Below are 27,053 nucleotides of genomic sequence, written 5' to 3'. Positions count from 1 at the left end.
ATCGCTCTGAGGTCATATGAAAAATGAGCTGATTTAAGCCACGCAGAAATTAATGCTTGAATCTCACCCAGTTTTTAATGAATCTATATAAAGGGTTTCACTTTTTGAAACGAAAGCACTGAAATAAATGACATTTTTAAATATTTCTTTACTGTGATGCACCCAGCAAACACTGCAACTGGTATGGAAGCCTATATTAACCATATAACATAACACACATATCTTTTCTTTGTGTTTGATCTTTTGGCTGTCATGACCCCAAAGCAAGGATGGTGTCTCAACCACACCTTATATATATATTTATGATCTGTTTTTCTCCACTCCAGTGCATCTCCTTTTCCTTTAGCTGCAAAACAAGCCACCTTGCACTTGTCCAACTGGGCTGTCGGTCAGTGAAACCCGCCCTGGCGCCATCCCCTATGTGGTCCTCAAGTTTGGCCCTCCTGGGCTGCTTACGGACTTCTGCAGGGTGGTGGAGAGCAGAAAGGGCCCCTGTCCTGGTAGCTGGCCCTGTGGAGGGGGATAGGGCCCCAGCGGCTGAGAGGCGCTGACCAACAGAGGCTGCGTTGGTGCTTGCTGTGGGTTGGACATGCTGTGAGCTGGACCGCACCACTGAGCGGTGTAGGTGGCGCTGGGGAGATAGTGGATAAACTGGGGCGGCTGGAGTTGGGGGAGAGGGGAGGAGGCTGGAGGGTGGCAGAGGGAGCTTTTCCTGGCAGCCAGAGAGGTAGCGCTGGTGGGGTTTGCAGGGAGTTGGGCGGAGCCTCCGATGCTGCTGGGGCAAAGCTGGCCGGGAGCCGAATACTTCCTGCCCAGGCTGGCGGACTGGGTAACCTGCAAGAGGCCGCAATAATATGAATCAACAACTATCATTCAGACTTAAAATAAATAAATAAATAAATAAATAAATAACAATAATATTACAGCAAGATACCTTAAATGAAGTGGTTATTATGTTGAAAATCTGAATAATTTTGAAACTCAGTGAAACCAGTGTGAATACTTTTTAACCTGAAACCCTAGATAATGCATATTAGCATCTAAGAATGCTAATTTAATAAGTTTGTCCAGCTTTTTATACCCCAGGAAAGCAATCATGCATCAGATAAGGAAAGCGTAATTAGGGTTCTACAATAAAATCAATTAAGTTTCAGGATCCCAAAATATTAATTCATAGTCAATTCATTAAAGCATCTCTAATTACGCTTTTATTAATTATAGGACTTACATGAGTAAAAATATGGTTGGAGGCCGTAAACAATCAGAGACATGTTTATTTTTTTTTTAGACTTTACCCTACAATAAGTGAATCAATATACTGTTGGATATGTGGGGTGTGTTTGTACACAAACCTCATAGCTGTGTCCCTGTGCCGGGGTCTGCTGCTGCTGCTGTTGCTGTTTGGCACTTCTTTTACCCTGAGAAGGATAAATACAGCCTTCAATGTATCAACAGCAGCACTGATACTATTGATGCACATTCATTTTCATATATTATATAAAGGCAACTGTTAATCGTCAGTGTTGTTTCTGTTGCTGTGTCTTCATTTTATATATATTTCATATATAATATCATGAGCACTATAGTGATAGAGAAGACACAAATATTTTGATATTCTGCTGGCTCCGATAAACTTCTTTTAAATTATACAACAAAAAGCTTAAGACACAATATTTAGACTTCGTTCACACCCCTTTCTGTCTGCACTTTGCATAAGCAATCGATCCCTTTTACTTTGAAACTTTAGATGTTTTCTTTCATCCCTTCAGATAAAGTATTCACGCCTTAAACAAATTTTTAAACACATTTTTTTTTTTTATAAAAAAGGAAATATTTTAATAAACATCTTTAACACTAAGATCTAAGAAATACAGATTAAGTTTATATCAATGTTAAGCTTAAAAATGAATAAATTCCTTAAAAGGATCGATATCCAGGTAAATTTCCCCATAATCAAAAACAGTTGCAAAACATAATGAGCACTGCTCCACAATTACTGGATGCAAATAAGCTTAAGAAAACAGATCTTTTAGCTTTTAGCGCTACAGCCACCCACAGATCACTTCACCCTGAGTGGAGAGCCATGTGGAAGAAAAATTGCTGCTGCCAACCTGTGAGAGGTTCATGGCATCTCTGGCCCAGTTGTCCACCAGTTTATGGAGGTCATCGGTGAAGGTTCCTTTCCTCTGGTGGGGGGCCGGCATGTTGGGGGCCAGATACTGAGAGCCCCCCTGGCTTTGACCCAACCCCTCTGAACCGCTCACTGCATTGCTGCTGTTAGTCCCTGCAGGGAGACAGAAAGCAGGAGAGGGTGAGACCGAGACACCGGACGGAGAAGACAGGAATGAAGTCATCTGGGTGAAGCTCATGAACAAAGGAAAGTCATTGTTTTAGATCAATTTAATTTCAAAATACTTATTATCATAAAATGCTCAATGCAGTTGTGTACAAATCTACCAAACCAAATCGACCAAGAAAAAGACTTAATAACCTGAATCTGGCTGGTAGCTAATATTACAACTACTGTTTACCTCTTAGAAGGCCATTATCTACTAATTATGGAGATTATCACGGCAATTTAAATGTTTAAAGACAGAATTAAAAATTTTTTTTGTATTAATCACTAATTAAATCAAAAGAAAGCTTCAATTTAGGGCAAAATAATGGATACAGACTGAAATAATAAACTTACACACCTGCTTAAGTTTAAATAAATAATGTTTTGCAAGCTGAAGAGAAACATACCAAATGACACCAATCTAGCTGGATTTGACCCATGTTGTTGTTAAAGGGACATTTTGCAAAAAAATCTCTTTTTTACTGCCTGAAATCGATCTCTGCATTTACCTCTGTGTTATTAATGGTGTATTATTGCCTGCACTAATCAGATACATTTTTAATAACGAAGAATTTTATATTAGTTTATACATCAGGCTGGTCCCCTGTTGGCAAAGAGCCATCACAGTCTGCCGTCTTGAAAGAACAGCTGCTTATTGGGATAAAATAGTACTAATGCGTTTAGAGACTGTGGTGAAGATGATTTGGAGACGCTAACCCAGCGAATGAAAGTCTGCATCACATGCATGGACCTGCAGTAAAAGAAACGGTTTCACCATCTCCAATAAAAGTGAAAAAGAAGACCTTAAAGGCAACAAACCAGAGAGTAAAAATAATAAACTGGATAAAGAGGCAAGCCTCCTGTAAGTGGAAGGAGCTAATGAAGGAGAAAGATTTTTAAAACACATTTCTCCTCGTTTCCTCGTTTCTTGCCGATAGAGAATTATATGTTTACGTTTGGTTAGAAGCTCCGGAAGCTCTTTGTCGCAGAAAAACGCCAGCTTGTTGATGTTTCAGTTCACTTTGGATGACATGGTTCCATCTGATTTGTTGAGGCTTTTTGAGACATTGCAGCTACTGTTGCCTTAATATGTGTTTAAAGCAGTGATGCACTAGGGTTTAATGTTCTTTGAGCAAAATACCCCCATTTCACCAGTAGATGACAGTAATTCTAACATAACATTCCCTTAAATTATTTGTTTTTCTTTAGAAAAGTTTTCCTGTATGGAGCTGAATTCAGACCACAAATATTGTGTGTCTGGTATTATTTTTTCTGCTGGAACCTTTTGGTTCAAATTTTAAACCAATTAAGACTGATATAAGGAAAAGCTAAAGTAGTTAGTCCTCATCCCATATCATTTCTCTCTGGTAATAATAAAGACACCATCATAATGATTCCAACACTGCCATGCTTGACAGATAATTTAAAGTTCTTTGGTGTGAGAACATCAACTTTTAAGGGTTAGGGTATGAGACACAAGAAAATTAAACCAGATAGTTTTTAGTAAAACATTTGTACAGTGGAAGTAGGCTATAAAGTCATCATATCTCAGGTTTGGGAGAAATAATTATATCACAAAGGTTTAAATTACAACCAATGCTTCATTCACAGATACCCAGATTTACTAAAGTCTATGAAAAGCTGTGAAGGGATTTACGTAAAAGTAGATTTCAGTGTTTGAACACCTCTGGTCAAGATGTTTCAGACGCTGTAATCATTTTTAGGTGTCCAATAACATAAAACAAAGACTCATATCAAAGCTGGTTTCACGATAGATCAGGGAAATGAAACAGAAGGACGGATAAGAGATTCAAACTATGTCAGAAAATAACTAATCATAAAAACACTCTCATTGTAGTTAGGAGGAGTGGTCAGATGTCCAGCCACGACGACGCCACCAGCAAGTTAAAGGTTACAAAAAACAAAGCAACGTTTCTCTCCAACTTGCTAAACAATATTTAATACCATTGGGATGTGTGTATAATTGAGATCTTGTGATGAAAATTCACATTCAGTTTAAGCTTGTGCATCCAATTTGAGTTCAGAACACTGTTTTTTTTTTACTGTAGGTCTGAACATTAAATCTATTTTCTAAAAGTAACTGTCTGCTATTCATTCAACCTGTAGATGGCCTCCAAGCTCCATTGGAACAGAAAATATACCTTTTTCCAGACCTGTAGTGTCAAATTTAATAACTAAAATGCATCCACTGTTACCTCCCTCAACCTTACTAATAGTAATGTATAGTAATACAATATAGTAATACAAATCAGCTACTCGCTGAAAGGATCAATAAATCTAAACATTAAAAAAAAAGCTTTGGAGACATTTTGAACTCTGAGCCATGCTGACAGAATGAGCAAAAGGGAGAAACATTATATGGTCTGTTTGTTTAAAATAAGAACATATGCAGGGAGCCAGGGCAAGAGAATCAAACTGCTGGTCTAATAAATAAAACTGTTAAACAAAATGGAGGAAAACAAAAACGAGGCGATGCTGAGTCATGTATGGCTGCAGAAGGGGATTCTGGGCAGTGCAGTCCAGGTTATAAGCCATGGTAAGGGAATGGAGGCAGAGGATATCAGGGAAGCCTGCAGGTGCATGCAGTGTCAGTTTTAATCTGTGATGAAGGATCATTTCAGTTATTTAGACTCAAGGTCAAAACAGATCCTCTGACATTATGGGAACAAATAAACAGAACTGATCTGATCCTAAATCTGGACAGCAGTCAAATTGGATTCAATAAAGGGCAAGAACAAGCAAAACGGGGAATGGATGGAGGGAGGAAAGACCAAAAAGAGAGATAGTTACTACAGAGCTGGTTGCAGGGGCAGACTTTTTTCACCATCTTCCCTGTAGGGGGGGCCAGAAGACAAAAGTTGGAGGATTGGGAGAGAGACAGAGTTAAAACCCGGTCCACATCACCCCACAATCAAACACAGTGCATCTGAGTGTGATTGTCAGAACCTGGTATACACCATACACAGAAGACTGGGGTCGGTTAGGGTCACCAATAACATCTTAAAACCCAGGAGGAAGGGGAGCAACGACCCCCGAAAAGAAACAAAGATGTCAGCTCCAATTTGGACAAATAGAAAGCGACCAAAAAATTAAATGGAACTTTATCTAATCCAATATGATTTAAGAATAATATTATTAGGACGCGTGTTTAACACAGTAGGGAGAGAAGGCATCTAAATAGTTTCAGCTCAAGTGTAATCTGTAGCTTTAAGATGTTTTTGGGTGACAAGACATCAATTCTGAGTCCTCTCTACAGCTCAGCAGAACTGGGTCCATGCCTGCACACAGGGCTTTGCAGAAGCATCAACACCCCTGACATTTTTCATATATTAACCGCAATCTTTAATGTATTTCCACAGATTTTACCCTGAGGGGGACCAATTGAAGGCTAAATGCATTTATTGATACAGCTAAATAATATAGTGTGAATTATTATCAGATGATTTTCTCTACTAAAAAAACTCTCAATACAGACTTTGAAATCCTGCAGCATCTAACAGTTTTCTAAAACTGTCCATCATTTCGTACCATACATTTTTCTGTTTCAAGTGTTATCAGTTCCTAACGCCCACATCATGATGAAGCCAACACCATGTATTACCCTAAGAGATGGTATGTTCAGGATGATTTGTAAGAAGTTTTAAAGTTTTCACTTTTGTTCTTAAAGTCAGAATTCTGAGATTAAAGTCAGAGTTCTGAGATTAAAGTCAGAATTCTGAGATTAAAGTCAGAGTTCTGAGATTAAAGTCAGAATTCTGAGATTAAAGTCAGAATTCTGAGATTAAAGTCAGAGTTCTAAGATTAAAGTCAGAATTCTGAGATTAAAGTCAGAGTTCTGAGATTAAAGTCAGAGTTCTGAGATTAAAGTCAGAGTTCTGAGATTAAAGTCAGAGTTCTGAGATTAAAGTCAGAGTTCTTAGATTAAAGTCAGAATTCTGAGATTAAAGTCAGAGTTCTGAGATTAAAGTCAGAATTCTGAGATTAAAGTCAGAATTCTGACTTTTTTCCATGTTAAACTGAAATAAAATAAAAAAAATCAATTAACTTTTTTTTTTTTTTTTTCAGTGGCCCTAATCCTCTTCTGTATAAGGCTAACAAAATAAAAGAAGCTAAAATACAAGCCAAGGTCTTCAAAAAGGGAAAGGCCATGCATTTCCTACTAATTCACCTCTGTGCACTATAATGTGTTACCTTTTGTGTAAAATCTTGCTGAAATACATCAAAGTCCTTGGTTTAATATTAGGAGAAAAAAGTTCAAACCAGGGAAATTTATGTTTTTGCATATTTTTCAATTTTTCTTTTTAGAAAAAAGCTCTGAAAAGCTTTCAGTTCCACAGAATTTTCACTATTTAGACAAAAAAAAAGGATGAATTTAGTCGGGAATTCATTTTTTAAAGTCAAATCCAGGTTTTAAGACCCAGGTCTGTCTCCCCCCCACTCCTCGGTGATGCATTGATGGGGTAGGGGGTGGGGTTAGAGGTTGGGAGTGATGAGTGAGGAAGGGGAAGGGTGTTGAGCTGCAGAAGGTTCAGAAGCACCCAGAAAAATCCTTTCATAAAGTAAAAAAAATGAAGAATAAATGTAAACTTCTGATAGAAAACTCTGCCTAAAATGTCAAATTATTCAAAAACCAGGTAGATTACCTAAGAATAACAAAATAATGTGACAAAAATCAAGTCACCAAGTCACAACTTCCTGTTTGTTTTTTTTAGAGATATAAAGGAATATATAATGGAGGCCCATTCGGTTGAAATAGACTGCTGAGAGCATCTTTATCCTGGAGACTGAATATAAAATATGCATCACATTCAGGGTGGATTAAAAACACGGATTCAAACTACTACCAAGATGTCCTAATGAAAATGATCATCCAGCCTCTCCAACTATATTTATAAAGCAGCGGTGAGGAGTTGGATGAAGGTCTCAGTGCTTCACTTTGTCCTGCTATGGTATGGAAAACTAAAGCTTCAGAAATCAGATCATAGCTGCTCCACAGCCTGATGACTTTATAACCGGAGCATGACTTTGTTTAGTCCCACAGTCAACAGATGCAACAGCTGCTCTTCTGTTTATTTTCCAACAAAGCAGCTGCTTTACTGTTGGCTTCAGAACTAAAACCGACCTCATGCCACCTGTAAACAGTTTGGTAACCAAATCAACCAGAATAACACTTTTCTATGTTTTTCTACTTAATTCCCAGGGGTTCTCTTTTATTATTACATCTCTATTACCTTCACTACCACACAGTGAAACTAGAAAACCAGCACAGTCAGCAGTGTTCCGTAACAACCATGATGGTTTTATTTTCTTAATAATTACGGCATTTACAAAAGCAGCCAAAGTGCACAATCAAAGGGCTAAATCAGACTTTAAAAGCTTGATGAGGGCTCTGTGGGTAGAAATGTATCAGGGCTGTAATACAGCTGGTCTCTGGCTCCACAGTTGAGTCCAAACTTAACTTTCTCCTTAAAACAAAACAAGTTTGACAAACTCTACAACAGGACCTGAACTGTGATCGGAAGAACTGCGATTTTGTTCTTGAGTCGACATCTAACAAGGTTCCATGTTGTGCTCAGGCTTCGTCTCACAGCTTTATTCTGGTGAATAGAACGTTTGGGTGCTGAAAAGCTGTGGTTAGCATTTACTAACAAGGAAGCCTGATCAGCTCCTACTGTTTGGATATTAGAAGGAGGCACAAACTTCTGCAAAAATCAGGAGGAGACTAAAATAGAAGATGTTTGTTTTTTTGCAGAACCTTTAGTTGCTAAACTTTTTTATTGACTCAGAGAAATCAAATGAAGATCAACAGAGTCTGGAGATTTTAAAATGTTCGAAAACTGCTTAACTGTGGAAATTTACAATCACTGAACTGATCTTGGTTGATTCTAAAGTCCAACTACTGGCGGAAGACATCAAAATGTCCCCATTGTGGGACAATAAAAGGGATTTTCTATTGTATTCTATGATTGATGAATGGATGGATGAATTGCTTGAAAGACCAATTAATGGACGGACATAAAATGATACAGGGGTATAAAATCTGTGTCACTTATTCAGGTCTAAAAAAATCCTTAAATCCCCTGGTTTACTTTAGCAGACAGCACAGGAATATTTGCTGGCGATAATATCTTAGAGTCATCGATTCACACTTTCTATCCCAAATCTCATTGCAGCAGATGTCCAAGAAGCCAAAGTTTATGGGGAGAGTGGGAAGAAACATGATTTATGACGATATTCAACAAGAGTCATAATCAGATTCCGATCCAACATCCTGCAGCTTTAAACATCTACCCCTAATATTCCATGTTCTGACGATGGTCAAATTTAAAATTCTCTCTTCTCTCTATACAAACAAACTGTTTGTTGTTTTTCCTTTCAACAAACAGCAAACCTAAAGACAACACTGGAGAAAAAGCTTTATATCCCACCTATAAAGAAAGGTTTTCACTAATCTGGAACGTTTTGGCTAGATGTATGTCTGCTGTTTGCAAGCTTAGCTGCAGATGTTCTAAAACCAACAGGAAGAAAAAATGACTGTGACTTGACTGATACAGAAAAAAAACATATATATATATATAAATCAAATGAAAGGTAAGTAAAGGTAAAAGAGAAGAGCAAAGAAATAAAGCGTTACACACAAAGAGCCAAGCAGGGCGTACTCAGAAAGCGCGTCCTCCTGCCGCCCGGCTTAAAGGCCACACGCTCCGAACCCCAGCTGAACTTTACACAGCCTGGAGAGAGGGAGGGTGGTAGATGCAGAAAGAAGATAGAGACAGAGATGAAGGAAAAACAAGAGAAGATAGATGAGGGAGTTGACGAATCTATAGAAAGGGTGTTAGAGCGAATCACCATCACAGTGTTTACACAGAGAGAGGCTAACCCAGTCAGAACTTTTTGTCTGATCAGAGAGCCGCTGGTATAAATGACCCTATAGAGGTCTGTAGCTGCCTGCAGGTCTCAGTGACATGCTTACCCGGGGTCGGAGCACACAAGCTGGGGATAGACAGCCCCGCCTCGCTGGTGTAGGCTGAACACAGGTTGTCACTGGAGGGACACTGTTTGAGTGGCTGGAGGGCAGTGCTGCTGCCCGACTCGGCCAAACCTCCGGGGGCTAACAGGGGCAGCTGGCCTGGGTACCCGGCTGGGACGCTCTGGGCTGATAAAGTGCTGCCTGGAGATCGCAGAAAGCATCGGCGCGACGCACACGAAGAAAGCAGACGTGAATAAACAACAAAGAACAGACAGAGAGACAAATCAGCCGAGGAGAGACACGCCCACAGACGGAGACAAGAACACAGAGAGAAACAGGCGAGAGGAGCAGTCAGAGATGTTCCAGCTTGGAGCCTTGATTCGGTGAACGCCCGCATGCACGAGTGACAAAACAAATGAACACACAACAAATATGTGCACATGGATGCATGAACATAGAAAAGGTGTGACAACAGGGTTAAGGTTTATGAATGTGTTTAAAGTGAAGTTATGGTTCAAGTTTAATCGTATGGAACTTGTGTGGGATGATTGGTGCAGAAACGCACAACTTTCAAAAGCATTAAACCCAAATTTACTTCTGTTTTAATACAATAATTTAGTCAGGTGACCCAAACCGTAAAGTTTTTCAGCATTTAGTCATATTACAAACTCAGATTTCAGTGCATTCTGTTGGGATTTATTAACAGAACTGAAAAGTAAGCAGCATTATTGAAATATTTACTTAAGTCTGGAGTTTTACCTTCTAGCAGAGCAGAGCTACATATAGAGTGAAAGCTACAATGGAGGGGTTTGGATCAGGTGTCTTCCTTCCTCCCTCCATCCATCCTATCCCTCCTTCCATCCCTCCCAATAAAAATATGTTTTTTAGGTATGAAGTAAAGGTGAACGCTGATCCCTCCAGTTCATAGGTCAGTATTGGTAGCCCTTCCTCGGACTCAGTACCCATGAAGTGGCCCTTGGCCTTAAAAAGGTTGGTGACTCCTGGTTTAGATCAAAGTGCAATCCTATAGGAGTTCAAATGTTTGCCAAATTGCTGTTTATTGATGTTTTTCATTCTATCTGTTTGTACAAAGAAGATTTCAGTCTACGACGTTTTGACCTTAAAGGACTAAATATTCAGATTTTTATTTGCATAAGTTTAGTTTAACTTTATAATTAAGCTCAACTTTGGTTAGATATAATCCCAATATAAATACACTGAAATCAGTTTATATTACGATGAAATGTTATAAAGCTCAAAGTGTATAAACAGTTTAGGAAGACATGGGGCTCATTTCAGAAAGAAGGATAAAAGAGAATTCTGGGTAAATCCCTGCACACCCAGAATTTAAGGTTGCAGAGTCGGAAAGTCGTTATCCTGAGTCAGGTTTATATCCAAGTTACTCCATAAATCAGCTCTGTAGATGTTAGAGAACAAATGCTCATTATGCTCCATCATATCAGGTGCATTTTTAACACAGATTTAAAGATTTCAGAATATCATTGTTTCTGCCGGAGTCAATCTATCTCGATATAATGTCAGATGGCTACTTTAAAACAAAACAAAGATCTTAGTGCTGCACTTTTGAAATTGAAGGGGTTTAAGGTTAAACTGTCACCATGCAGCTCTAATTCTCAGCAGGGGGAAGTTTCCCTACCTGCTGTTTGGGAGACGGTTTCAAATCTACACTGAGGTCTTAGTGCTTGAGAAATCTTTTTTCACTTCAGGCATGAAATTGCTTAAGTTTTGTTTAATTATTTTTTAGAACTAAGCTTTGCAGAAAAAATATATATATGAATATAGGAAATAATCCACAGAACAGCAGGCAGCAGCAATGCTTTAGCCTGTATCACATTCTGGGATTTAAAGTAATATCTATTTTATATACTTTTGGGTTTTCATACAAAATTAAAATCATATTTTAGTCACGTTCACGACTCCTTCACTAATTAAAGGATATAATGCTTCAATGGTTTACAGGTTCTAATTTTTGATTAAACATGTTTCCACCTTTTCTTGTAAATACACCTCGCACCCCTATTTCACAGGGAGGGACATAAAAAATATCAAATCAATTTTGTATCTTCTCTTACACTACAGTTTAACGTTATACATATTAATCATAATCATGGAATAAAACTAACAAAGGACGTCTAATTTAGTATTTAGTTAACTAAACATAATGACTAGAACATACATGATTTAACTGTATTTCTATATTATATGTCGATTTACTGCTACGTCCTTTTCATGTCTGCTGGTTTGCACCTAAATGCCTCTTTCACACAGACACAAATTGAGGATAAAACCTTTAGTTCTCTAACAAATCCAAATTATGGATTAACGGGTCCCTGCCATGGTAAATCTCTGTATTTTGCAGCAGAAACAGCATTGCCTTTTTCTCTTACATGCGTTTGTTATGTCTGTATGGCATCTTTAGAGGCAATAAATGGAAATGTTGAAGCTTCTTATTTCCCCGTTGTCATGGTAGATTGTTTTTTTTTTTTTTTTTTTCGCTTCTCATTAAGGTTTCTATTTATGCTGGTGCTTATGCTGACTTATGGGCCGACTTAACTCAGACTCAAGTTACCTGACTGATATTACCTGAATTTCTTGAATATCACAGATTTGAATAAGTTGACTCAGGATAATTGCTGCCTACTCAGAACAGTTTAACCTCGCTTTCTGAAAAAGGTGAAAGAAGCTAATAAACATAAATATCTGCATGATTAGCAGAATGTCAAACTGTGATGCCCAGCCCTACCTGGCTGTAAAGGGCTCTTGCTGCCATGGGTGGAGCTGCTTCTTGACGATTTGGAGGATTTACTTTTGGTGGGACGCCGCCTCCTGCCAGTCAAAGCAATGAGGGGTGGGATCACAGCAGCTGGAGGGACCTTAACCAGATCCAGAGGATGAGAGGTTATCTACCACTATTCTGGCTGATTTAAAGCTGGTTTGTGTTTAAAGGACTAGAATAGATCACCTTTCCCAGCCTTGTAAACAAACGCTCAATTTCCTCTTTCTGGCGAGAGTGGAGGGCCTGAATTTCATGTATGTGCCTGTCGGGGAAAAAAGGAAATATTTATACCGTAATGTAAAAAGGAATATGAAACACAGGTTCAGAAAAATGCCAGCTGGACCAGGACAACCGGAGGTTTAATTTACTTTTCTCTGAGGCGACTGACTTCCCGCTTGAAATCTTCATCCTCAAATTCTGAGTCGTTGTCACTGCTCATGTAGGAATTGTTAAAGGAGTTGTTGTTTAGGCTCGGCAGGGAGGCTTTATGAGGCGAGTCTGGAGAGGGAACCTGTCCAGGATCACTGGGTCCATTAGCAGCCGGAGCAGCAGGTGGAGGGCTCTGCTTGGGCTCCTGAGCGCGGCTGACAGAGAACCGTCCAACACGGCTTTCATGGTTGGTGGTAACCTGAATTCAAAGAAGGTATGTGATGAAAATACATGAATGAACGGGGTATTATTGTGCAATAAGAAGAGAGAGAACAGACCTGGAAACGCCCAATGGTGGTGGTGGGTTTGGGTGAGTGGCCTGGGGTGGGGGAAGGGGAGACGGGGTGGGATCCTGTCGGAGTCTTCTGAGGGAGTCCGTCCACAACATCCCCACCTTTAACTCCTTTCCCTCTTAGACGGGGCGAGAAGTCTTTGTGCAAAGTGTTCTCCGGGCTGGAGAGGCTGGAGGATGACGAGGAGGATGAGGTGGAGGAGGAGGTGGAGGAAGACTCGGTGCAGGACGGGCGCTGAACAGCGGGCTCTTCTGCAGCCCGTGACACCTGAACAGACAAGACAGACGATGAAAGCTCAAATACTTTCCTTTACTTTATCGAACTTTGTCTAATTTATGAAGGCATTTTATTCCCAATGATTTCAGAATGCCAAACAAAAAATATTTCTATCTCTAATAAATATCTTTAACAAAACCGTAACACACAGCCACGTTTCCACATATTAACCTGAGGCAATCACTAAATGTGAACTCATCATTTAAGGTAAAAACATTACCTGAAACCTTCCTAATTTAATCCCCCCTGCAGGAGGAGGGGCTTTTTCTTCTTTCAGGGAGAAGGGAACTGCAAAAAATGTGAATATTTAAGATTAACAACACATTATAGCAAGAAATTATTATATATATATATGTTCTGTTAATATGTTTTACATACTTGGTTGTCCAATTGGAGGAGTACTGCTGTGAGAGACCTACAGTATTGGATGAGAGAGATCAGGTTGAGTAGCTGGACCAGCATCAGTCTAAGCTACTAGAATGAAGATCTGTTTACGTGTGTGTGAACTCACAGGGACAGTTTCTGGACTTAATGCTCTCCTTAGCTGGGCGTCCAGGTCCTCTAGAGGCTGCTGGGACTTAAGGAGTCGGTAAACATTTTATTAGACATTCATGCACTAAAAGAGCAGCAACAATGCAGGATCAATGGCTTCAGTTTAAGTTTTTATATGAAGGCCGAGTCAACATAAACATGGATATAGTTAAAATGGCAATTTTAGGTCCCAACATGCTGCCTGCAGTTTAAGAACAAAAAGATAAGAGAAAATGATAAGGATTCTTTTAAAAAGCTATTGTTTAACCATCAGCATGACTGTTTAAATGCATTGCTAAAACAAATTAAATCCTTTGTATAAAAGTGTACTATAAAAATATTTTTAGAAAAATACCAAGATTAGTTCGCTGCTCAAAAAATAAAAGGGAACACTCAAATAACACAGCCTAGATCTGAATGAAGGAAATGTGTCATTGAATACTTGTTTTGTACATAGTTGAATGGGTTGACAACAGAATTATACTAAAATAATCAATTGAAATAAAATGTATTAACCAATGGAGGCCTGGATGTGGAGTCACACACAAAATTAAAGTGGAAAAACTCACTCCAGGCTGACCTAACTTTGATGTGATGTCTTTAAAACTGCTCAAAATGAGACTTAGTGTTGTTACGGGCCTCCATGTGTGTGTTTGACCTCCATTCAACACCTGGGCATACTCCAGATGAGTTAGTGGACGGTCTCCAGAGGGATCCTCTCCCAGACCTGGACTAAAGCATCAGCCAACTCCTGGACAGTCTGTGGTGAAACGTGACACTGGTGGATGGAGCGAGAAATAATGTCCAAGATGAGCTAAATCAGACTCGGGTCTGGGGAACAGACGGGCCAGTCCATAGCTTCATTGCTTCCATCCTGCAGGAACTGCTGACACACTCCAACCACATGAGGTCTAGCAATATCCTGCATTAGGAGGAACCCAGGGCCAACCACATCAGCATTTAGTCTGAGGATCTCATCTCGGTACCTAATGGCAGTCATGCTACCTCTGGCGGCGAATGGAGGGCTGTGGGCCCTCCAAAGCTATGCCAACCCACACCATTACTGATCCCCTATCAGGCCGGTCATGTTGAAGGATGTTGGAGGTAGCAGATCTCTCTACATGGTGTCTCCAGACACATGTGCTCACTGTGAACCTACTTTCAGCTGTGAAGAGGATCCCAGTGGCGAATCTGCCAATCCTGTTGTTCTCTGGCAAATGCCATGTTGAACTGTGAGTACAACCTCATCTGTGGACGTCTGGCCCTCATACCATCCTCATGGAGTTTGTTTTTAATTGTTTGTGCAGAAACATGCCTATTTGTGGCCTGATGGAGGTCATTTTGCAGGGCTCTGGCAGTGCTCCTCCTGTTCCTCCTTGCACAAAGGCGGAGGTAGCGGTCCTGCTGCTGAGTTGTTGCTTTCCTATGGCCTCCTCATGTCACGTGGTGCACTGACCTGTCTCCTCGTAACACCTTTTAGCCGCTGTACACTACGCTGGCAGACAGCAAATCTTCTTGCCACAGCTCGCCCTGATGTGCCATCCTGGATGAGCTGCACTACCTGAGCTACTTGTGTGGGTTGTAGGGTCTGCCTCATGCTATGATGAGTGTGAAAGCATCACCAATATTCAAAAGTGACCAAAACATCAACCATAAGGAAGCATAGATATTGAAATGTGGTCTATGGTCTCCAATTGAAGAACGACTGCTTTAATGAGTGTGTCTTGCTAATTGCCAATAACTTCCTCCTGTTGTCTATTCTATTTGCACAACAGCATGTGAAGTTGATCAATCAGTGTTACTTCCAAAGTATAAAGGTTGTTTTCACAGAAGTTTGATTTGACGTTATGTGTTTTTTTAAATGTTCCCTTCATTTTTTGAGCAGTGTATATTTATAACCCCTGCTGTCGTTGGGTAACATGAGTATAAAACCACTGCTCTTCTTTAAAAGACAAGTTTTTTAGTCAAAGGAAACTCCTCTCCAATGGTTACAACTACTTTTAAAAGCATGTTTAAAAAGAGATATAATTAAGTACGGTCATGGTTGAAATTATTAAAACCACCTTTGTTTTCTTAAATTTCTTCATTTAAAGCTTAATTACATAAAAAATAAGACAAAAGCAAAAGAAAACAAGAGTAATTTAATGAGTTATTTCCGTTCTGATTAAAAATATATTTATTTTCCTTTCCTATTTATATTTTACAGAATTTTTAGTATTTAAAAGTCAAATATGTTGATTGTTGTTAAAATTATTAAAATCATCATAAGCATGATTTCAAGCAACATTATAACTAAAAATTATGTTTTCATTAGCCTAAACTAGAAGGTAAAGATGAAAAAAAAAGCTTGAAGAAACAAATGTACATAAAGAAACAAGTTTCATTTCTAGCAAAAAAACAACAACAACAACACCTGAAAGTATGCAAAGAAAATAAAAAATCCTCCAATTTACATAAACAATTTAGTCAGAATTGAAAAGGGGTATAATTAAAATCAGATCCTGGGTGAATTCAGACTACAGCAAAGTTATTTTAATTAAACGGGACAGGTCTTGCCCAGAGGGAGTTGCATAAGAGACACTGAGTGAGTTTTATAACCAGGCAGGTCAGATTTTTCCTAAAGGAGCTGCAAATCATGTCTGGCTATTTAATACACTTTTCTGGTTGAAAGAATGTCTATTCTTAGAAGTCTGCAGTCACAATAACAAAGACTGGAAAGAATGACAGACTAGCCTTAAGTGACTCGTCCTCACCATCTTCCACCGGTGGCTCCGCAATTATCTTCAACTTTAGGAACGTTTTTTATAATAACCTAAGATGGCTTATCATTTAAGAACACATTCCATATATAGTGACAGTCGGATTGCTATTATATCCTGGTTAAATGGCATGATAGATTTATTAGAGCTAATTCTTTATTCGTTTAACCTTTGAAAAAAGCGAACAGTAGGCTGTCGTTAAATGTTAATAAAAAAGATGCACAACTCACACACTGGGCATTCAAATGAGTCAGTAAATACCATTAAAAAAACAATAAAAACAGAGTTGCATCCAGTATATATAAAAGTTTTGAAGTGAGAAAAAAAAACAAAAAAAACAAACAAACACCTGTATTAGACAAGGTCCAGGGAAGGATGTCAGGAGTTCTGATGAAGGAGAAGTGGCCTAATCCCAGAGAAAGAGATGCAATGAGGAGAAAGTTGTAGAAAGTTAAACCAACAGATATTTGGAGAAAAGATTACAGACGTGGTGCTCATGTCTGAGGATGGTTCCTACGCGCTGAATTCCAAATTTAAGAGCTTTCAATTTCCAAAACGTTTCAATTATTTTTCAACCAATTTGGTTTAAATATATAATGGCAGTTGGTCCTTTTTTGGCTTATAAATGTATGAATTTCAATACAAACAAAATATGTATTTCTACGTAAAAATTTGATGCCTGCTGCATGAATATTCTCTCTTTCTGTTTGCATCTTTCATCCAATCAAGAGTCCTATATGCTCCCAGAGCCTGTTAGGTTCTTTTCAGAGACCTACATTCTTATATTCTGCAAAATGGGAGACTCTAATAATTAAATAAATGTCTGTAATGTTTCATTGTGTAGGAACCCTGTTAAAATGAGCTTACATGCCAGATGAATTGTAAGAACAGTCAGAGACAATGAGTCCAGAAAGTGTTTCACTTTTACCAGTAAATAACCATGCTCATGCTCCATTCCCATGAGTTGACATTATTAAGCCACCAACAATCAACCAAATAGATGGAAGTTCAGTGGAACTTACAGGCATCCTGGAGAGAGGGGTTTTGGATGGAGTAGTCTGGCCCATAGAAGAGGCAGGGATGACTATGAAGATTTAAATCAGAGACTTGATAAAAATACACTGAACCACTTAGAATATAACTTCAGAAACATGTTTAGTTACATACTGGATGGTGCAGGCGTGGCTGTGGGTGTCCCTGAGCCTTGCATGGGTGCAGGTGATCCCAGAGAGCCCAGTGCCAAGCTGGAGGGGGGCAGAGGTGGACTGACTGGCTGGTTGGAGCCAGCTGTTACAGACGTGGTGGAGGTAGAGCCGGTGCCACCGGGGGACGAGGTACCTGTCACGGCAGCTCCAGAGGCGGGGTCAACGGCTAAATCGCCCTGTGTGGATGGAACCCCTGCGCCGAGGTCCATGAAGAGGGAGCGCAGCTTTTTGTCCAGAGCTTGAATGTCGTCTGGTTTGCTGACGGACTCCGAAGAGGCTTCAGTCCTGAGAGAGAACATTTTGTATAGTAACTGATGTCAGATGGATGGATGCTAATTCCTCCCATCTATATTCAATGATTGACTCTAATCTGGTCTAACAGAACCGTAATCTCTCACCTGGTGTCACACTCTCCACAGTGTGTGTGGGTCTGCCCCGGCAAGGCTGCGGTCTGTGGCTGTGAGTGGACCAAAGTGGGCTGGACTGGGGGGACGTTTGTGGTCACCGGCTGGAGTCCCACAGAGGGGGCAAAGCCAGCTGTTGGAACTGCTGGGGTGGTGGAAGATGGACAAAGCTGTGGACCCAGAATGGCAGTGGTGGGGATAATGGAGGATATGGAGGTGGATGATGTGAGGGAGGATGTGGGAGAGACTGATGGATGGGCAGATGAGATCTCGATGGATGTGCGGAGAGAGGAGGGAGGCGAGGATACAAATGGGACAGCCTGGCCTGGAGCAGAGGAGTTGAGCGCTGTGTGGGGGATGCTGGAGATGATGGCTGCTGGTAGAGAGGAAGGCAGGGAAGCAAGGGGAAGAGTTTGGGGCTGAATATAAGCCTGAGTTTGGGTCTGTGGTAGAGATACGGCCTGCATCACGGGCTGAGGCTGAAGAGGGGTCTGACTTAGCATGGCGGGGGGAGGAGATGAAGAAAAGGGAGGACTGAAGGAGGTGGGGGGCGCAGAGGATGGGGTGGAGGATGAGGAAAGGGAGGGATTAGGAGGAGGAGAGGCTTCCATGGGCTGCTCAACTTGATGTTGACCCGGATCCACAGTGGGAGTGACGACGCTGCTGTGTGCAGAGGCCGACACTGCTGCCGGCTGCAGGGGAGGATGGCTGGATTGCATGGAGGCCGGAGCCGTGCTTGGACCTGGATCAAACTGGTTTTTGTTCTGCCTCAGCTCAGAGAAGGCTTGCTGTAACGTAACTGCTCCTGCAGAATGGGAGAATCCCAACATTTGGCCTGGAGTATGAGATGGAGCTAAAGGACAGAAAAAAAGACATTTAGTGCAAAAAAAACAACAACAAAAAACAAGGTTTATAGAGAAACTCATCCTGGATGAACTTCCATTAGGTCTATTTACCAGTGTCAGCAGGAGTTGGAGGAGCAGGAGAAGGTGAGGGGGGCAGTGTTTGCTCCTTCAGTCTGCCTTCTGGTACAGGACAAACGATGAATCTCCGTCCTGCTGAATGGACCACCTGTGCAGCTGCACTGGGAGCGATGTCTAAAACAAATACAATCAAAGTTTCTCTTTATATGACAGGACAAAAAAAGCAAAACCTGAAATATTCTATTCTCGTTCATATTCTGGTAAAAAATGAGTTTTATGTACAAAGTTGTTCCTACCTGGCATGGGGCTACTTATCGCAGGAGTCTTCTCTTCTTTGCCGCACATCAACTACAAATGGACAAGTAAACATCATCTCAAAAAACGAGTTGGTTTTTACCTGCATGTTTACAAAATCTGTCCTTAAAAAATTCAAAACATACAAAAGAATCAAAAGCCCCATTTGTTTCATTCACAGGCAGAAAGAGAAAGTATTGGTGGGTCAGGTGTTCTTGTGTGGACATGTACAGACCATGAGCAGATCGTGGAGCAAAAACATGATCTCAAAGGGGTGAATTAAGATGATTAAAGATCATGATTCATTTCCCTACCTGGCTGCTTGTGTCTCTTTCCAAACCCTTCTGATCAGCGTTCTTGATTACCTCTCTGACCTGCTCAATGAATGATTCTCGCTCACTCTCCAGGATAAACTCACTCTGAATCTGAAAAAACAAACAAAAACAAAATTAAAAAAACAGCGATAAACATTTTGATCTTTTCAAGTTAAAGGCCTGTTCCCTCTGCCTGCTAAACAACAATGTTACAAGGATTAAGGTTCAGGAGCTGCAGGCACTTTTAATCAGAAAACAATAACGGTTTGTTAAATGTCAGCACTTAATGAATTCTGCATTTTACAAAACCAAGAATGAAAAATAAAACCAGATTTCTTTTAAAAATCATCTAAAGATGATGAAACAGAGAAGCTGCAGTGGTGTGACGTTATCTGTACCATGATCTGGGCGATCTCCTCGGGGTTGTCTCCATCTAGATCAAACCGAAACGTCACCATCTTCCTGTTGTGAGTCTCCAGCTGGCACTCTGCCACCCTGTCCCCTCGGTTGGAGATCTGTATTCATTCACACCCATTCATATGCAGGAAAGGGACAAGTGCTAGGAATTAGCTGTGCGGTTGCACCATGATGCAAACATGGGATGACTCATGTTTTGTTGAGTTTGTCTGTCCATATCAAATAAACTTAAAAAACAAACTTTAAGCTTAAGAGCAAACAAAAATAAATAAATACTTGGAAGCTGAATGACCTCTGACCACCATCAAACTTAAATTTAAATCAAATGTAATTCCAAGAATTACAAAGAAAAGAGATCTGGAGAAGATTAGTTACACTAAGAACATGAAGTTTCCCCTTGGACATCTTTTCATGGCGCGACCGGCTTCGGACTGAACGCTTCTGTTGTCGTTTGGTGGAGCGTCCCTCATGGCGACCACAGCCTCCTTCGTTTCCATCACTCAGGCCCGAAGTCTCAGAGTGGCCGCTGAGGGAGAGGAGAAGACGAAAACTGTCAGAAAGGTTGCTTTTTTTGAGTGTGACTGTTGAGCTATTGGTATGCACATATTACCTCTCTATAGATGATAGAGCTTGAGGTGGTTGTAGTTGTCCTTGTGACAGCTCTGACGCCTGCGAAGCCGACTGCAACACACACAACCAAACATGTGATAAAGCATTAAGTATCATCTCACTCACACCAGGATAACTAGGGGGGGCCGAAAGGAAAAACCTTTTCTAGCAAGAAAACAACAACAAAATAGCCATATTTATATCACTTCATTTTTTTTTTAAAGCAGAATTTTAATCTGTAAAATATATGGCTAATCAAAGAGTATGCATGGAAAAATGGTTTAAATCTGAAAAAAAAAAAAAAACAAAAAAAAAAAAACAAAGGCCATAAAACTTTGCTTAAAAGCAAAGTGTGAGCTGCTTCAGCAGGATACGTACCAAGAACCATTCAAACAGCAGCCTCCTTTAAGAGGTCCAAAACTGATGACCTAGTATAAAACCTCTCTCTCTAGACAAATCTAGCAGAGATTAATATAAGATAGCAACAGTTTGCAGAATAGCAATGACTGACTGGGGCAGTAGCAGATTTTGGTTTTATTTCTGCTACACACATCAACACCTCGTATGTGAACCAGCAACATCAGCAAAGTGATTCCATAATCTACTGTAAATGCCTCTTATGATATAAGAGCTAAATATTTTTCACTCTTTTGGATAAACTTTACGATTAACAAATATTTGCAACATAACTATTATGAATTCCTCACTTCAGATTTGTGCAGTTCAGAATTGTAAAAACACTAATCCTAAATCGATAACAGATTATATAATATGGGATATAAAAAGATTAATTTTGTGTTAAAAAAAAAAAAAAACACCCAAAAAAATCCTGTGAAACTTAGCCCTGAATTACACATGTTAGTCTTGCTTTGCTGGCTTCAAGTTCCCTTTACCTCCCCCTTTTTAGCAGCTTAAACACTCCAATCTGTCTCCCTGAACCACTGTCACCTTTAATAGTTACTCATATCTAACCCTTACCAAGGTTGGCAGATCAGATGCTTCTGAAAATCTCTGAGGCACAGCAAGAGAGTTTTTGCAGCAGTAACAATTCCTCTACAGATCAGGTATGCTCATTCTAGCCCTCTGTAAATCTTGTTAAGAAGCTCTCTCTCACTTTAAAACAAGAGTGAGGCATTTTGTTTGATCAAACTTTTCATTCAATTCAATTAAATTCAGTTTATTTCTATAGCGCCAATTCACAACACATGTCATCTCAAGGCACTTTACAGTTCACCAGATCATCCAGTCAAATTGATTCAAAGTTTTCTATCTCAGGAAAACCAGTTGATTGCATGGACTCATTGACTCAAATACAATCCTTCACACTAAGCATGCTTGGAGCGACAGTGGAGAGGAAAAACTCCCTTTAAACAGGAAGAAACCTCCAGCAGAACCAGGCTCAGTGTGAGCTGCCATCTGCTGAGGCCGACTGGGGTTTAAGGAGACAGAAGCAGAGATACAAAAAGCAGCTCTAAAAGGCAGCCCCATCCAGGAAACACACAGCTAGGCAGATGAGCTCTGAGCCAGCTCCCATGTCAGAGGATGAAGAGAGCACATCCAGTCAGTCACAGTCATTTGTTTTCTTTTACTTAGTTTTATTTGTTCAGCTTCAACATCTGCTTTGACTCAAACTTTGCTAAATTTATCATAGTTTTTTTCAAACTTGTAGCCTTAAATTTGCTTTATAGATATAGTGAAATTTATAGCAACAAAGTCAAATGTAGCATCTAAACCAAAAGTATTTCATTTTCATCAAGTTTATCAACTTCTGTAGACTGTTCATAAAATAAAGACATTGCGACAACACTTAGCATCTTCTTTGTCAGACAGACATATAACAACAGGGTGTCTCCAGTCAGAAGCTTTTTCAGATACACTTTAATACAGGCTGCTACAGGAGATCCTTCTTAATTAAAGCCAACAGCTCTTTTTAAAACTCTGTACGAGTTCCAACAACTTTTAATTTCCCTTGGATGAATAAAGTATGTTTGAGTCAAGTTCATTTAGAACTGGAATTATTATGTTATGTTACCAGACTTGTGTGTTTAAGATCACAGATCACAAATGGTCCCAGTTAGGACTGTTCAAGGTCTAAACCTTCAATGAAATGGAAATGCTGGAAAACCAGTGATGGTGACGTTCTAGTAGGAAGATATAGGAAACTTTACATATCACGATATTGTTTTTCATTAAAGGCGATATCGATATATATTGATATAAAACCAGTCAACATACTTGTCAAGTTTAAATGTTCGGTAGCTCATTAAATACACTATATTGCCAAAAGTATTTGCTCACCTGCCTTGACTCACATATGAGCTTAAGTGACATCCCGTTCCTAATCCATAGGGTTCAATATGACGTCGGTCCACCCTTTGCAGCTAGAACAGCTTCAACTCTTCTGGGAAGGCTGTCCACAAGGTTTAGGAGTGTGTTTATGGGAATTTTTGACCATTCTTCCAGAAGCGCATTTGTGAGGTCGCACACTGATGTTGGACGAGAAGGCCTGGCTCTCAGTCTCCGCTCTAATTCATCCCAAAGGTGTTCTATCGGGTTGAGGTCAGGACTCTGTGCAGGCCAGTCAAGTTCATCCACACCAGCCTCTGTCATCCATGTCTTTATGGACCTTGCTTTGTGCACTGGTGCACAGTCATGTTGGAAGAGGAAGGGGCCAGCTCCAAACTGTTCCCACAAAGTTGGGAGCATGGAATTGTCCAAAATGTCTTGGTATGCTGAAGCATTCAGAGTTCCTTTCACTGGAACTAAGGGGCCAAGCCCAGCTCCTGAAAAACAACCTCACACCATAATCCCCCCTCCACCAAACTTTACACTTGGCACAATGCAGTCAGACAAGTACCGTTCTCCTGGCAACCGCCAAACCCAGACCCGTCCATCAGATTGCCAGATGGAGAAGCGCGATTCGTCACTCCAGAGAACGCGTCTCCACTGCTCTAGAGTCCAGTGGCGGCGTGCTTTACACCACCGCATCCGACGCTTTGCATTGCACTTGGTGATGTATGGCTTGGATGCAGCTGCTCGACCATGGAAACCCATTCCATGAAGCTCTCTGCGCACTGTTCTTGAGCTAATCTGAAGGCCACATGAAGTTTGGAGGTCTGTAGTGATTGACTCTGCAGAAAGTTGGCGACCTCTTCGCACTATGCGCGTCAGCATCCGCTGACCCCGCTCCGTCAGTTTACGTGGCCTACCACTTCGTGGCTGAGTTGCTGTCGTTCCCAAACACTTCCATTTTCTTATAATACAGCTGACAGTTGACTGTGGAATATTTAGGAGCGAGGAAATTTCACGACTGGATTTGTTGCACAGGTGGCATCCTATCACAGTTCCACGCTGGAATTCACTGAGCTCCTGAGAGCGACCCATTCTTTCACAAATGTTTGTAAAAACAGTCTGCATGCCTAGGTGCTTGAATTTATACACCTGTGGCCATGGAAGTGATTGGAACACCTGATTCCAATAATTTGGATGGGTGAGCAAATACTTTTGGCAATATAGTGTAATATGTGAAATCAAATCAAATTGTTTTATTTAAATATTTATATTTTTCTGTTAAATATTAGAGATGTAATGAAGGAACATGCATATAAAAAGCAAAGTCAGTGAACTTGGTAAATAAACTATGAACAAAAAGGAAATTCTCAGACTCTCAGGATTCTCATTTGAGTACCAGAATGTTCACATTTTGGACAAAGAAGACAGGTGATTTGAAAGGGATGCGAGGGAAGCCATTTATGTTAAGAGTTAAAAACAAACCTTAAACAGAGGGGGTGGACTCAGGTTTCAGCTCTCAAGAGTAGAGTTGATTCCTTCCCGCTATCATCTCAATCCTCATCGCCATGGAGGGGATAAAACATCTCGCCTGGTCAGCCAGGCCAACAAAAACCCTAACGACTCCCCTTTAAAGAGGCATGGGCCAGTATCGGGCTTTGCAGGCCAACTACAACCTCAACGACTCCACATATAAAGGGGTGGACCTGTTCTAATGCGGTAGTCTCATACTTCAATCTAGAAAAAGTTATTTTGTTTTATTGCCCAGCCCTACGTTCTAGGTGATCACAACCAAGAAGACCCTGGTCCAATGTAAACATTTAAGCTAATTTAAGCAGCTTTCCACACGGACAACAGCAATAACTTCCAAAGAACTTCATAATCAGTCGATATTGTCCTAAACTATAAGAAGTATGGTTAGAGAAGATAATGGGATGTCTTCAAAATGTGAGAACACGGATCAAACAATTAAGCATGGTGGCAGTACCATCATACTGAGGGGTTTTGTTCAGCTGTTGGATGAGGTTCTGAATGATACAACTAAACTAAAAATCCAAACCCAGCTTTGCTAAAAAGTGCTGGGTTTATGCCAGGAAACCAACATTTAAAGGAAATCTACAAAATCTTAAACAAAGTTGTTTAAAACACACCCTGGATTATACCGGAGGATAGTTCAGATCTACAAACTAATGGTTCAGGTTCAGTTTGTCAAAGGATATTTAACCAAATATTAAAGATATACATATTTATCCAAATATTTTATCTGAAGGCTAGAGAAAATCTCCAACAACCCATTTTAATTATCCTAGTGACTGCAGCTAATAGTACCGTCATAAAAACAATAAAAAAAGATCTAAAAGAGCTAAATGAAATTAAGCTTGATACCCACAAAAAAAAAATAACTTAAAAAAAATTCACTGGATTCACTTTCCAAGTTTGAAGACATTTTGCTTCCCATCCAGGAAGCTTTTTCCAATTCAAAATGTCAGGGATAGCGTTGAGTTAGAGGTTTTATACCATAGCCCAACAAAGCCATGTTTTTGTGTTGAAAACATGCAAATTGGAACAGGCGAAGCAGTCCGCCCAATTCGAATTGGGGTCGTTTGGCTTCTTTTATTAGACAGCAATACCCCATACCCATCTAAGTGTGTTTTTTATTTTTATTTTTTTGGAATGACTATGACCTGGATGACTGAGAACCTTCACCAGCATAACATTGATACCCTTGAAGAAGAAAATGTAAAATAAATAAACAAGTTGGAGTTTTAGATTGAAGAAAGTAAAGATAAAGGAGTATGTTATATAAAGTAACTGGGGTACAGAGAAACTGACTATGAGTGGATTTGATACTGAGGTTATTTTTACTGGAACCTGAACATCACCGCAACCTCCAATTGATGGGTTTGAGTAGAACCAGTACCTTTGGAAGGACTTCCATGGGAGTGTCAGGAGGAGTGGTGATTACACTGATGACTGGCACCACGGTGGCCAAAGGCTGAGGAACAGGTGAGGGCACAGGAGGTAGAGGAGAGGGAACGAGGGTAGGCACCACCCCAACAGGGATCGGCACAGGGGAGGGGAGGGAGGGCCCAACTGATGTCGAAAGAGCCGACGGAGAAGGGAGGGTCGCCATGGGAACGGCAGAGGTTGGTGGAGGTAAAGTGGGCTGAGAGGGTGGTACCGAGATAAGGGGAAAACAGAAACAAGAAGAAGGAAGGAAAATCAAGAAAACGACAGAGGAAACGTCAAAGGAACCAGAAGGAGGTAGAAAAAACCCAAGAGGGGATTAGAAGTTAAAATGAGGCGAGAGCGGATACGTGGTATTTGTACTACACCACCTCCATATAAAACGTGGAAATTAAGAGCAGACTTGATGCAAAAAAAACAAAAAAACCCTGGAACGCATTGGGTTTTATTTAGTGACTTTAAAGAGTTGAGACCAAACAGGAAATACTGTGAAAGGCACACACATACAGCATGCATGTATATGTGGCTCTTCATCAATACCAAAAACAACAAGTTACTGATGGCCAAACACTAAGGCATACAGGTGCTGGTCATAAAATTAGAATATCATGAAAAAGTTGATTGATTTCAGTAATTCCATTTAAAAAGTGAAACTTGTATATTATATTCATACATTACATACAAACTCATATATTTCAGATGTTTATTTTGTTTAATTTTGATGATTACAAATGACAACAAATGAAAATCTCAAATTCATCATATCAGAAAATTAGAATATTACTGAAGACCAATAAAAACAAAGGATTTATAGAAATGTTGGCCAACTGAAAAGTATGAACATGAAAAGTATGAGCATGTACAGCACTCAGTATTTAGTTGGGCCTCCTTTGGCCTGTATTACTGCAGCAATGCGGCGTGGCATGGAGTCGATCAGTCTGTGGCACTGCTCAGGTGTTATGATAGCCCAGGTTGCTCTAATAGTGGCTTTTAGCTCTTCTGAATTGTTGGGTCTGGTGTATTGCATCTTCTTCTTCACAATACCCCATAGATTTTCTATGGGGTTAAGGTCAGGAGAGTTTGCTGGCCAATTAAGAACAGGGATACCATGGTCCTTCAACCAGGTACTGGTAGCTTTGGCACTGTGTGCAGGTGCCAAGTCCTGTTGGAAAATGAAATCTGCATCTCCAAAAAGTTGGTCAGCTGCAGGAAGCATG

The 27,053-nt window shown here is 40.2% G+C and overlaps 1 protein-coding gene across 5 annotated transcripts in view; it reads right to left on the bottom strand.

The window, feature by feature from the left end:
* Positions 1-27,053, bottom strand: part of wnk1b (WNK lysine deficient protein kinase 1b) — a 106,825-nt gene continuing 79,772 nt past the window's right edge. For 4 of the 5 annotated variants that reach the window (XM_038289386.1, XM_038289388.1, XM_038289389.1 and 1 more), the window contains 24 exons: positions 25,790-26,035; positions 20,582-20,652; positions 20,347-20,497; positions 19,953-20,069; positions 19,555-19,665; positions 19,243-19,294; positions 18,980-19,120; positions 18,018-18,876; positions 17,582-17,904; positions 17,437-17,498; positions 16,764-16,820; positions 13,636-13,701; positions 13,503-13,539; positions 13,345-13,412; positions 12,834-13,115; positions 12,495-12,754; positions 12,313-12,388; positions 12,094-12,223; positions 9,333-9,530; positions 8,998-9,090; positions 5,150-5,191; positions 2,112-2,284; positions 1,353-1,418; positions 1-834 (listed from right to left, as the gene is read on the bottom strand). In XM_038289386.1, coding sequence (XP_038145314.1) covers positions 418-834; positions 1,353-1,418; positions 2,112-2,284; positions 5,150-5,191; positions 8,998-9,090; positions 9,333-9,530; positions 12,094-12,223; positions 12,313-12,388; positions 12,495-12,754; positions 12,834-13,115; positions 13,345-13,412; positions 13,503-13,539; positions 13,636-13,701; positions 16,764-16,820; positions 17,437-17,498; positions 17,582-17,904; positions 18,018-18,876; positions 18,980-19,120; positions 19,243-19,294; positions 19,555-19,665; positions 19,953-20,069; positions 20,347-20,497; positions 20,582-20,652; positions 25,790-26,035 — 4,098 coding nt within the window. In that variant the 3' untranslated portion in view covers positions 1-417. The remainder of the gene's footprint in view (positions 835-1,352; positions 1,419-2,111; positions 2,285-5,149; positions 5,192-8,997; positions 9,091-9,332; positions 9,531-12,093; positions 12,224-12,312; positions 12,389-12,494; positions 12,755-12,833; positions 13,116-13,344; positions 13,413-13,502; positions 13,540-13,635; positions 13,702-16,763; positions 16,821-17,436; positions 17,499-17,581; positions 17,905-18,017; positions 18,877-18,979; positions 19,121-19,242; positions 19,295-19,554; positions 19,666-19,952; positions 20,070-20,346; positions 20,498-20,581; positions 20,653-25,789; positions 26,036-27,053) is intronic. The other variant, XM_038289387.1, reaches the window with a different exon arrangement.

This window comes from Cyprinodon tularosa, unplaced genomic scaffold (assembly GCF_016077235.1).
Source record: "Cyprinodon tularosa strain WSP-4 unplaced genomic scaffold, ASM1607723v1 ctg268, whole genome shotgun sequence".
Taxonomy (NCBI): domain Eukaryota; kingdom Metazoa; phylum Chordata; class Actinopteri; order Cyprinodontiformes; family Cyprinodontidae; genus Cyprinodon; species Cyprinodon tularosa.
The sequence above is the reverse complement of the archived record's forward strand: the minus strand, read 5'-3'. Positions and strand labels throughout refer to the sequence as shown.